At 45.6% G+C, this 13,415-nt stretch overlaps 1 protein-coding gene across 9 annotated transcripts in view; it reads left to right on the top strand.

Moving 5' to 3' along the window:
- LOC135921904 (peptide transporter family 1-like) overlaps positions 1-13,415 on the top strand; it is a 785,940-nt gene that overhangs the window by 457,576 nt on the left and 314,949 nt on the right. For all 9 annotated transcript variants that reach the window (XM_070531433.1, XM_070531432.1, XM_070531435.1 and 6 more), the window contains 3 exons: positions 5,738-5,825; positions 11,817-11,958; positions 12,017-12,100. In XM_070531433.1, coding sequence (XP_070387534.1) covers positions 5,738-5,825; positions 11,817-11,958; positions 12,017-12,100 — 314 coding nt within the window. The remainder of the gene's footprint in view (positions 1-5,737; positions 5,826-11,816; positions 11,959-12,016; positions 12,101-13,415) is intronic.

Genomic DNA, 13,415 nt, shown 5'->3' with positions numbered 1-13,415 from the left:
GCACGTAACGCTACAGCGCCAACCTAACACACTTGACAAACCAAGATCCAAATGGTCAAAACATGTTCTTTTCACGTTTACGATGCCGTCGCTTTCTCGTCAGGGCTTCGGCACCACACCGCGACACAAACATCGTCCCAGCCGCTGGCCCAGTGCGCTATCGCCACTTCGAGCTACGAAACAAAGGCAGAGAGCTTTGCGTTGGACTGTCGATCCCACTGCAGGTTATAGCAATTCCGCTTGGAACGAAACCAAAACTGCGAAAGAGTACTTGTAGAATAGTCAGCAGAATGCCAATCCGTAGCCTGTACTTCCCATGATGGATCGCAGTACCAGATTTCCCTCCAGTTATGCCAATATCTATGCATTACAGGTAAACGGCAATTGCGTCACGAGCGCTGATTTCTCCCCTGAGGCTTGGTAGGCCAAAGTCTGGGAGGAAGAACCCGAATAAAAAAATACACATGCATTTCTAATAAAGCAATGAAGAAACTAGGCTTTTTAAGGCGATCGGTAGGAAATGCTTCTCCTGAAATAAAACTTTTAGTATGTAAAACATTCATCCGACCCATTCTAGAATACGCTGCGATTGTTTGGGATCCGCACACACAAACCAGCATCACTAAAATTGAGGAAGTCCAAAGAAAATCGGCCAGGTTTATTTTCAATTCCTACAGCTGGCGCACATCCCCATCATCTCTTCTAGAAGCTGTAGAACTGGTAAACCTTGCAATAAGGCGTTACCGGGACAAAATGAATTTTTTCCTTTTTACTCTATAACAGTCAATTAGAAATAGATAAAACATTATATAATCTACCGGCTAGCAACCGCTGCACGCGCTCTTATCACAACAGAAAGGTTAGAGATTTTTCCTGCAGGACAAACGCATTTGAAAATGCCTTTTTCCCACGCACGATTTCCGAAAGGAACGCATTACGTACCACAAACGTTGACTGTTCAACGGTTTCATCCTTTCTGTCTCCACTTTGTGAATAAGCCATAGCGTTGATCCCTCGTTTTTACCCGTCAACTCATAATTGTGAAAACGTTTCTCTTATGCTGTTTGTTATGCACGTTCTTGTTCAGTCTCTGCTATCTTGTTTGATCTCATTTCATACTTGCGTTTTGTTCCAAATCCCAACTCCTGCCTAAGGCTTGGTAACAAGGCTGGCAGTACTTGAAAAATAAATAAATCAAGTCTGCTGCCATGGCAATGCTTTTGTTCATGCGCGAAGGGGAAGCTCCATCTCGTCTGCTACAGCGCTCGACGAGCAGACGACTTTCTCTGCAGGCGCCAACGGAAACCAATACCGCTTGCATGTATTTTTTCAGATTGATTTCCTCTTTCAGTTCCTGCTTTAACCACATGTGTACAACGCACCTCTGTGACAACCTGTTTTTCTGTTCAAGATGCACGAACCAGCACGGCATGGCGCGCAGCTATTTTGTTGCTGCGAAACATAAGTAGGCGGAACAATGTGCTTTTGTCACTGTTTTTATTAGCAACCTATCGTGCAGCAAGGCATTCAATACACAACACAATAATGTAGAGCTTAGTATAGTACAAATAGAAGCATTCTGTACTACGATCATACATGCATAAGACAGCTTGCTACACTTCCTCACACAAAGAATATTGGTACAGAGCCAGTGTTTGTTTGCTCTGCACAACACAACTCTACGAAATCAATTTGTGTCGAAACAATTACTTGTAAATAATAAAAAGAATAACAAGAGCACGAGATTCACATGTTTCGCATTCCAGTAAAACAACTGTCTTGTTTTATTTCATACAACACGTATACTTGCTAGTTCAAAAACATGATATACCTACTGAATTTTCTGCATAGCTCTACTTTAGCTAATGCGCCGATAAATATTTAGCAAATTATATTTAAAACGTCCAAGAGCGTTTTGCATATTTCGTTTCGTTTCGCGCTACAACATGTAAGACTACTAGAGCTTCATTCCGATCTGTAACATTGCGAAATTCCTCACGAGCATATTGCAGATGTTTCTGAAAATTTGTAGCGCACTTCACTTGTTCTGTCGTCACCTAGGCATCAATGGCACATTTATAAGTAAATAACAAATAGCACCAATGTTTCTTTGCTTTTGTTTTTTGTCGAGAAACAGTAAACGCAAGAGGAGCATGTGTCAAATGTTGGTTGATCGTCAGTTGAGGTTTCGCAAGGACGGAGTGATGCTCAAACGCATTATTGAATGCGTAGCTTTGGGACATGGAGGCATATTTTTAAAAGCAGCGCAAGTCGGCTGCATTCAACGCATCAGAGGAACCTGCTCAGAATTTTTAAATGGTTTTCAAGACCTTCTTGTAATCGGCTGAACGTACATTATGCACTGTCTTTAAGAGAGCTCGGAGGCTTTGCTTCGTGCGGACGGTTTAAAGCATAGGACAGGTGTCAGAGCTTATGTTACGAGTTTGATCATTCGCTGGAGGTCATCCGTCATGAGACTTTCGATGTCAACTCAGAAGACGAAAGCATTCCAACTTTTCGAGAACACTAGTTTCTGGCACAGCATGCTTTCTTTGCTTGTTAAAATTATTCATGGCTTTGCCAGCCGGAAGGAGTGTACTGCTGTGTGGCTTACATATCAGTGCACCCCGCACAAGTGCGCGACCACGTCAACGTGCTCCAGGAAACATTTCTTCATGCTCTTCCCATTGCGATAATGGAGTGCCAGCTGACTCCGCAAGGGTTGGTACAACTCTAGGCTCACATGATACATCAACTTTTCCAGTGCTTGCCCGTGGTAATTTAATTTAGCTCTTTAATTTCGCTGAGCTGCGATACCTTTGTGTATCATTTCTCAGTCGGATGATGACGTCCGCCGTCTCTGGCGAGTATATTTCGCCCTTTTGGCCTGGCTGCGCCGGTGTATCTTGTTGAACTAGTTACACGCAGACACACAGGTGTCCTGTCTATGCTTGAGTGTCATGTTCCATTGTAAAGCGAATTCCATTGGCGACAAATGCGTGCCATATCACATCACATTTATGGAAACACGACGTGAGCAACCCGTTCATTATCATATTTCTAGCGCATGTGACAATAAACAGAACTGTTAAGTAGTACTTTCAATTCACACAGGTCCTTTATGATTATAGTTTGTTGCGGGATTTCAAGTAGAAAGATGCCTGCAAATTTTAATAAGCAATGTTCCAAGTTTGAATGCTTTTTTATATTGAAGTAACATGTTCAGCATTGCTGGTTTCTCAATAGCTAGCTGAGAATACCTGGCATCATTCTTTCAGAGCAAGTTTTCTTGATCGATGAAGGTTCTTGATTCATCTTGTATGGATTAGGTAATTGAGCATTTTATTTACTTCGGCTTCATTTTTCTGTAAAATACCCATAAGAGGAGAACTAACTACCTATAGTTTAAAACTGCTGGGAAACTGAGCTTTGCAATTTTTGCTCCGGAAGAATTTCTGTCATGAAGTGGCAAACCACACTTAGGGAGGGCAGCGCACGGCAAGACGTGGTTTTGCCGTCTCGTCTGCTGGAGCGCCGAGCGCGGCCCGTCTTCTTACGAAATTGAATTCGCTCATGGTCAGCGAAAACTGTTCCTACTTTCTAGTTCAGCCTATAGTCAGGAACCGCCGACGGGCCAGCAATAACGAGACAAGCACGCGGAGCAACTTTCGCTGCCTATGGGCACGTGGCTCCCGGCGCGGTAGCAGACGACGCGGAAGAGATGGTGCCCTTCGTGCATTTGCGCCGTGCCCTGTCAGTTGGTTTCGGTACGGAAATTATTAACTACAGAAGATTGGCGACCACTGACTTGTTTTCTTTGCCTTCATCGGTCAGGGACTGCTCTGCTACTCCAACAGTCGGCACAGCCGACCACAACAGCGAGGGCCGGCGTAGTTTCTTTCTGGGAAGTGGTTCGAAGTGGTTTCTTTCTGGGAAGTGGTCAGCCGCGCCAGAACTCCCCATTTAGCGTCATTTCACCGTATGTTGCATCTGAAGAATGGACAAAACACCGCGTGGCGATGATTAAAGGACGCCTAAACCAAAGCTGAAAGTTCAAAGAAGCGACCAAACAATTGTCCCTTAGGCACAGGTTGAAAAATGAAGCGCACCTCGGTCGTCGCGCAAGTCACTACTACAACTTCTTGTCATTCAAAACGCGAACGGTGACTGCTACGTAATTGTTTTTTTTTTTGTCGGGGCGGGGGGTGACTTGTGGCTTGTTCATGAACATTAAAAGGCGGTAATTTCACAGCAATAAACTGGTCACCGAAATGGTCTCCAGCGTAAGCAGTTTGTGCAGTAAGCGTTCAACTGCCTTCGGCAACTAAATGTCGCAAGGTTTTACTCGTGGGCGAAAAAAAAAGAAGAGCAACTGCTAGCATATCCCGAAGCGAAATTCCAATCGAAACACCAATCAGCCCTTGTGAAACTTTCAACAAGTAACACCAGTTTCTTACAATACGTAATCGAAATGCGCCGCGGCAAACGGAACAAGATGTCCACTTGAAAACAGCCGCGGAAGATATTTCGTCCGGTAGCTGTTTCGATGAGGATAGCCCTTGCTGTAACGAGAGCAAGTGCGGCTCGTCCCCTGAGACGCAGCAGGTCACTGCTGGATCGGACGCGGCAACACAGGCGCCAGCAGAATGGCAGCCGAAGCGATTAGAGCGCCGCCCGTAACAAAATGGAATGTCCACACAAAACTGGATCACCTGATTGCTGTGTACATGTGCGCAAGGGGCGATGCTCTGTGCCGAAACGGGCCTCGTCGCTTTTCAGGCACGGCCGCCTTCCTTGAAAGCTCGCGAGATTGAGCCGTTCGCGCATACAACATGCGGCGACGATCTTATCGCCCTTGGACGTTATACGGAACGGCCGAAATTCGCCTAGAGTGTCTGTATACTTGGTATCCCAATAGAATGGTCTGTAGTGCGCGCCGTCCAGTGACAGCCGTGCAGATCTAGTTTGACATCAGTGCGCACTGATGCTCCCCTTGTATACTGCGATATTTTCGTTTCTTTTATTTGAAAGCGAGAAAAATCCAGGAAAACAGCAATATCGTAACATGCTCGTGCGCGTTTGCGCCGCCATCGTTTCGGATTAACAGCAACTGCTCCACGATAGTGCCAATGCCAGCTTGAAGGAAGTTTAGAAATGTGCATCACGTCCAGTGTGCAATTATGCGGTGCTTGCTCCATATCCACCACGCTTTGGTCGCATGGAAGCTTCTCGCTACGGCGTATTGAGAAACGTTTCGTAGGCTGCGCAGCGTGTGAAGGCGACATATTGCGTTTAGTGCAATTATATTGCTTTAACAGATGTCGTAACCTTCGGAGCGTTCTGCATGGCTTGTTTTCCGAGCGGCAAGCAATGCTGACGTCATTTGAAGAATTCGGACCAAAAAATTCGATATTCTAGCGAAATGTGAGCGCGAAGAAATCAGCGGAACGAGGGAAATGTATTTTTGTTGTCATAAAATGAAATGACCCGCCACTGTTCGCCATTACGCGAGTGCCCAGAACGGTTGTGCAGTGTTGTTTGGAGAGGCTTTTGCGTTCTTTCCAGCATGGAGCGATATTTTTCCCGCATAGGGTGGCCACATCGAAACAATGCGCAATCATTCATACATTGTTTTTTGGGGTATAAAGCAGGCGCACATGAAGGTGGCCTGGTAATTATGTGACTGTGCAGAATGCCGCATTTCTTTTGTCTTATTGAGGCGCATGCACTTTCGCAGGAGCCGGAGCCGAGGCCGTACCCCAAGGCTGTCTTCTTCATCATCGGCAACGAGTTCTGCGAGCGGTTTTCCTACTATGGCATGCGAAGTGAGGCAACGCTCGCTCTTCTAGGAAAGCGTGCTTTATTTGTGACTGGCATTTCGGACTTTTTTTGTAGCACGAGGTGGGACCAAGGCTCACATCAGCAGCCCCAAACAAGAAAACGCTAAACAAAGGGTCAACCAAGTGTCAGCGAACACAATGCCGATGTACATTATGGTCGGAATGGATAGGTGAACTGATTATGCGGCCACGATCCACCCATTTGGGCAACGCAGGTCATACCGACGCAAGCTGGTCGAGTCACATGTCGGGCTCAGACGAATGGACGCGCTTGCCGTCTGCTCTGCACATTTGGTGGCTTCTCGCGACGAGGTTGCACAGCTTTTGTGGCGCCATTCCCAAGGTCGATTCAAATAGGTCGCGAAGCTTCGGGCGAAAAGCGGTTCAGTACGGATTGTCGCTGACATCAGCATGGGGGGTTATGGGAGCAGCGATTGAAGCGCGACTATGCTTCGAGGGAACAAACATTGGGAAAGAAAAACGCGTTTTTTAATTCAAACGAGACACAGTTAGATTCATTCAACGAAAATAAAATTCTTTGTCAATTTTATATATTCGTGACGAGTTAAGAAAATACGTTTAATTTTATTATTATTAATAAATGCATTTCTTTTCAGCGCCCATCGCTACAGGGGGCGTTGACGCCACTATCGCTCGCAGTGCAATGCACGTTCTTGAAATGGAAAGAAAGGCGCACTCGTATCACCTGTTGAAATACAAGCACCTCACAATTTGTGCTTTCTTGCTTGTCGAAGTTTGTCTGAATTTGGTGACGCGGGTAGCTTCATTGCTTCTTAATCTGTTCAGTCAAAAGTAGTGAGTTACGACCGCCAGATAATTGTGTAGTTTTCGTGCGACTGCGCTGGCCGACGGGCTTGGCATCCGACAATAGGATCAGCACTCTACACCTAAAGCTTTCGTCGGCCTCCAAAGAAAGTATGTTCCATATGTTCTGTGCAGGGGTGCGATTTCGACAACCGTACGGCTGGCCTTTTCCTGCATCCCTTTCCACGCTGAAAGCTCGAAACGCCCATCAAGTCGAATGGCGGGGCATTTGAATAAATAGCTCCAAAGGAAGAACAACAAAATAAATTTCGCGCTTTCGAAAACAAAATGACGTCACATCTGCTTTTAACGGACATGGCGTCACGTTATTTTTCTTTCCGCCGGAAGTGTTCCCACCACATACAGATGGCGCTAAGCCCCATGAACCGGCGATGGACCGCCATGTTTTGAACGTATGGGCTCCTATGGAAGCTTTGCTACCAGGTATATTTACCTTGCCATTCCTGCCGCCAGTCGCGACGATTCTGTTGGCCATGACGCGAGTAGAAAATATCAGCGGCCATCAACGAGACCCTTTTATCGACATTTTGAACTACGCACCTAGTGTTGGCGGCTGCGTTAGCGAACGAAGGAACCTAATTATTTAAGGTCAAGTGTCACTGGAAAGCTGACACAATCAACGTTACACGTAGCGGATTAAAAAAAAGGACCCGCGTGTTCTACTGCGCCTGGCATTGCCTGACGCTTGCCGCAGTTTCAAGCTTGGATGGAGCGAGAAATTGTGCGCAAAGCGAATTGTATATAATTATTTACTCGTTTATTAATATACTAATGTTGCCGCCCAAGCAGACATTGTCATAATTATGAAGAGTGTGATTAAAATCTTAACTATACCGTCCGCAAAACTATTTGTCGCCTCCGCTTGCCTCCTTACGGCATGTATATTTTAGTTATTGTAAGAAAATATATTTATTGATGAATACCTTGCAGGCCTTCAGGATGGGTAAGGGGGAAAACTACGGTTACATCAACGTAAAGCTAGTGTTATTCAACATGGCAAAAAAAAAACATCAACGTAGCAAAAGCACTATTGCCACAACGTAATGGCGTGCAACATGAATACAGTCAATGCAAAAAGTACAATGGAACTGAAAACTAAAGGCAGCAAACGGTGTGTGGGGTAAGTATACTCGCAAACATTACACGATGATCATCTTGTAGACAGCGCACAGCGCTGCAATTGCCCTATCAATTGCTCAATCATCATCACCATCATTATCATGCTGGTTACGCCCACTGCAGGGCAAAGGCCTCTCCCATACTTCTCCAACTACCCCGGTTATGTACTAATTGTGGCGATGTTGTCCCTGTAAACTTCTCAATCTCATCTGCCCACCTAACTTTCTGCCGCCCCCTGCTACGCTTCGCTTCCCTTGGAATCCATTTCGTAACTCTTAAAGACCATCGGTTATCTTCCCTCCTCATTACATGTCCTGCCCATGCCCATTTCATTTTCTTGATTTCAACTAAGATGTCATTAACTCGCGTTTGTTCTCTCACCCAATCTGCTCTTTTGTTATCTCTTAACGTTACACCCATCATTCTTCTTTCCATAGCTCGTTGAGTCGGCTTCAATTTAAGCAGAACTCTTTTCGTAAGCCTCCAGGTTTCTGCCCCGTAGGTGAGTACTGGTAAGACACAGCTGTTATACACTTTTCTCTCGAGGGATAGTGGCAATCTGCTGTTCATGATATTAGAATGCCTGCCAAACGCACCCCAGCCCATTCTTATTCTTCTGACTATTTCAGTCTCGTGATCCGTATCCGTGGTCACTACGTGCCCTATGTAGATGTATTCCCTTACCACTTCCAGTGCCTCGCTACCTATCGTAAACAGCTCTTCTCTTCTGAGGCCGTTAAACATTACTTTAGTTTTCTGCAGATTAATTTCTAGACTCACCCTTCTGCTTTGCCTCTCTAGGTCAGTGAGCATGCGTTGCAATTGGTCCCCTGAGTTACTAAGCAAGGCAATATCATCAGCGAATCGCAAGTTACTAAGGTATTCTCCATTAATTTTATCCCCAATTCTTCCCACTCCAGATCTCTGAGTACCTCCTGTAAACACGCTGTGAATAGCATTGGGGAGATCGTATCTCCCTTCCTGACGCCTTTCTTTATTGGGATTTTGTTGCTGTCTTTATGGAGGACTGCGGTGGCTGTGGAGCAGCTATAGATATCTTTCAGTATTTTCACATACTGCTCGTCTACACCCTGATTCCGTAATGCCTCCATGACTGCTGAGGTTACGACTGAATCAAACGCTTTTTCGTAATCAATGAAAGCTATATATAAGGGTTGGTTATATTCCGCACATTTCTCTATCAACTGATTGATAGTGTGAATAGGGTCTATTGTTGAGTAGCCTTTACGGAATCCTGCCTGCTCCTTTGGTTGACAGAAGTCTAAGGTGTTCTTGTTAGCGTTCTTGTTAGCGTGGTGTTCATGTTAGCGTTCTTCCAAGATTCCGGTACGCTAGAGGTCATGAGGCATTGTGTATATAGGGTACCCAGCTTTTCTAGAACAATGTGCCCACCATCTTTCAACAAATCTGCTGTTACCTGATGCTCCCCAGCTGCCTTCCCCCTTTGCATTGCTCCCAAGGCTGTCTTTACTTCCGGCGTTACTTGTATGATTTCAATTCCCTCTAGACTATTACCTCTTCCGTTGTCGTGGGTGCCACTGGTACTGTATAAATCTCTATAGAACTCCTCAGCCACTTGAACTATCTCATCCATATTAGTAATGATGTTGCCGGCTTTGTCTCTTAACGCATACATTTGATTCTTGCCTATTCCTAGTTTCTTCTTTACTGCTTTTAGGCTTCCTCCGTTCCTGAGAGCATGTTCAATTCTATACATATTATAGTTCCTTATGTCAGCTGTCTTACGCTTGTTGATTAACTTAGAACGTTCTGCCCGTTCTATTCTAGATGTAGGGTTAGTGGCTTTCATACATAAGCACTTCTTGATCAGATCTTTCGTCTCCCGCGATAGCTTACTGGTATCCTGTCTAACGGAGTTACCACCGATTTCTATTGCACACTCCACAATGATGTCTATAACATTGTCGTTCATTGTTTCATCACTAAGGCCCTCTTCCTGAGTTAACGCCGAATACTTGTTCTGTAGCTTGATCCGGAATTTGTCTAGTTTCCGCCTTACCGCTAACTCATTGATTGGCTTCTTATGTACCAGTTTCTTCCGTTCCCTCCTCGGGTCTAGGCTAATTCGAGTTCTTACCATCCCTTGGTCACTGCAGCGCACCTTGCCGAGTACGTCCACATCTTTTATGATGCCAGGGTTAGCACAGAGTATGAAGTCTCATTTCTAGTCTCGCCGTTCGGGCTCCTCCACGTCCACTTTCGGCTATCCCGCTTGCGGAAGAAGGTATTCATTATCCGCATATTATTCTGTTCCGCAAACTCTACTAATATCTCTCCCCTGCTATTCCTAGTGCCTATGCCACATTCCCCCACTGCCTTGTCTGCAGCCTACTTCTTGCGTAACCTGGCATTGAAGTCACCCATCAGTATAGTGTATTTTGTTTTGACCTTTCCCATCGCCGATTCCACGTCTTCATAAAAGCTTTCGACATCCTAGTCATCATGACTGTATGTAGGGGCGTAGACCTCTACGACCTTCATTTTGTACCTCTTATTAAGTTTCACAAGACCTGCCACCCTCTCGTTAATGCTATAAAATTCCTGTATGTTACCAGCTATATCCTTATTAATCAAGAATCCGACTCCTAGTTCTTGTCTCTCCGCTAAGCCCCAGTAGCACAGGACGTGCCCGCTTTTTAGCACTCATTATTCTTCTTTTGTCCTCCTAACCTCACTGAGCCCTATTATATCCCATTTACTACCCTCTAATTACTCCAATAACACTGCTAGACTCGCCTCGCTATATAACGTTCTAACGTTAAGCGTTGCCAGGTTCAGATTCCAATGGCGGCCTGTCCGGTACATGGCCACAGCCTCCTATATGAATCCGGACAGGCCGCCATTGCTCAATCAGCTCAATGCAAAGAGCAAAAAATGAAGGAAAGAAGTATGAAAAGGCAACAAGTAAGCTCTGCCCTCTACGATAAGCTACAAGTTCAGAGACAACAAATAGTGTGTGAGCCAAAAATGATTTGCTTATAAAAAATAAATTATTAGTCGTAACATGAAAACTACAAAATCATTCGCTAAAATTATAGAAGTATGGTGGAACAGATCTCGAGAACTAGATGGTTGGCAGAATGTTCGAGGCAGAGCTGGAGCATTGACAATACAATGCACGTGTGAAAGCAACCAGCGTTATAGAGGCTGAAAGAGCTGGCTTTCTGGGCCATTTTATTCGGGTACCTGACCAAAGGTGCAGATTTCCTTGTAGCAGCCTCAGCGTGGCTCGCGAAGCACTTGTGGGCGCGCACGCGCAGCTCGGACTTTCCCAGCGGTGGCAGATGCTGCGGGCCGAGTGTGTTCCGGTTGAGGTCACTGAGAAGAGTGGCACATTCGAAAAAGGTTCGATTCGTAATAGTACAATTGCACGTGGCTTTTAGTTTCCGTGCTCCTTAAGCGCACAGTGTGAGCACCGTCGAAATAGAAGCCAAATAAAGCAGCTGATCCTCCAGTCAGGATATACTGTACCGCAAAGTGAGATTGGCCCATACAGAGGTTGTTGTAGCACCGGCAAAGCGGGTACGCTAAGGTTCTCGGCCGGCTGTTAAAGACGACGAAAATAAAGTTCGGTGGCACGTACTAAATTGCAACAGGAATTGTTTGGTCATTATTAATCACTTCTGTAAACTTATCTACCGCTTGTACATGCATGTAGGCGCCACAGGGAGCACGTCAGTGCGCCTGAAAAGCAAAATTGCCAGTGAGACCGAAAGGTGGCCGGCCACCTTGACGCACGCCACGACTGCTGTACATAGGCAAATAGCTCACATCAAACACTAGTCGCGTGCAGCCCTAGATGCGGCACGCCTGGTGGGACCTCCCACAGTCGAGCTGTGTGCTACACGCGTACCAGCGGTTGGTCTTTTTTACTGTGTGCGAGAACCCCGTGCTTTCCATGCGCAGCGTGTGTGTCAGCAAGAGGGCACCCGCGGCTTTGCCTTGACAAGAGTATTTCTTTCTTTCCAGCCATACTTACCTTATTCCTAATAAATGTGCTCATGTTTGAGGAGCACACGGCCAAGTCGGTGTACCACGGGTTCGTCATGGCGTGCTATTTTTCCCCGGTGCTCGGGGCAATGCTTGCCGATTCTTATCTCGGAAAGTTTAGGTAAGTCGGGCGTTGTCATCGCTTGCTGACGTCTCACCTTCTCAACGTGTCCTTGCAGAACGATCTTCTACATATCCATCGTGTACGCCGTCGGGAACATCACCCTTGCCGTGTCTGCTGTGCCCGCTCTCGTTGGCCACACGTGAGAACTTTTGCGCTTTCTTGGGCACCATTTGGGCGCGACCAGTTGCTCGTTTGTATGTCCACCAGTCCAACTACAATTTGCAAGGAAAACGACTCGCAGAAGGATGGGCCGTGTGGCTAACCCATTTTTTCGCATTGAGCAGCACCTTGATGCTGGCGCGCGCGTCAGGGCACCAGCTGCGTCGCTACATCCACGGCAGTCAAGTGGATCGCTTGGTGACACACTGCGGGTGGAATAGACAATGTCGATCTCAACTGAACATTTTTTTTTTATTCGGAGTCATACAGACACTACATAGGTCAGAGGTCGCAAAAGGAACAACCCTATGTATAAGTGACTCGACTGGCCGGCACGGACAACCTGAAAAAAAAAGAAACTAATCAAGATGCAGGGCGTACTCAACAACGAAGAGAATATAACAGGTGCAAAACTTTAAACAGAAATAGAGCTGAATAAATGCAACAACACAAATGAACACCAAATATTTGTAAAAATGAAAGATGATGAAACTGATAGGATATGCATAAACATGCCAACAAAGGTGCGCCTAATAAAACTTGTTAAAGGAGATACCTAATGTCCTTGTCGATAAAAGCGGAAGATGGTGTTGACGCACGGTAGAGATTGAGGAGCAGTTCAATAGAGAACAAATAGGGGTGTATGCGGTTTCAGAAACACACCTTAGAGACCCAGAAGAGCCGCCATGATTTAGAACTATGTTTGGAAACGGTGCAACAGAACTAAATTGGAATGAAAAGGAGTCGGAATGCTCAATAATCAGGGATCCAAATGAAAAGGAATAAATTTAAAATGTGATGAGCATCTTTGGTTATCGGGCACAATAAGTGGAAAGAAAACTTGGCTGGGCGTAAAGTATTTGTGTACCGGAAAAGATTACGCAGAAAAGAATCAAGAGTTAGTGGAATGCCTAAAGCCTGATATTAAGGGTTTCGGAAATCACGCCGAAATTATCCTTTTAGTTGACATGAGTGTCCATAAACAGGATCTAGATGGCTATACCGACAACAACGAGAAGTCAATGCTAGATACTTGTGAGCAACATAACCTCGTTATCGTGAGTAGAGGACCTAAGTGTGAAGGGCAGACCACTTGGGAAGAGGGAAACCGGTAATCGATCATTGACTGCTGTCTGATCACAGAAGGAATTCATGATAAATTGAGAGAAGTGGTAATTGACGAGGAAGGATATACTAGCATAGAGAGTGACCATAAACGCATCATCTTAAAATGGGATATGTACTTGGGAGGAGAGCACGGAGTACAATATGGCCAGTCCAAATTTGAACGCTGA

The sequence above is a fragment of the Dermacentor albipictus genome, chromosome 1 (genome assembly GCF_038994185.2).
Source record: "Dermacentor albipictus isolate Rhodes 1998 colony chromosome 1, USDA_Dalb.pri_finalv2, whole genome shotgun sequence".
Taxonomy (NCBI): Eukaryota; Metazoa; Arthropoda; class Arachnida; order Ixodida; family Ixodidae; genus Dermacentor; species Dermacentor albipictus.
Note: the sequence above shows the minus strand (reverse complement) of the source record. Positions and strands in the feature narration are given on the sequence as shown.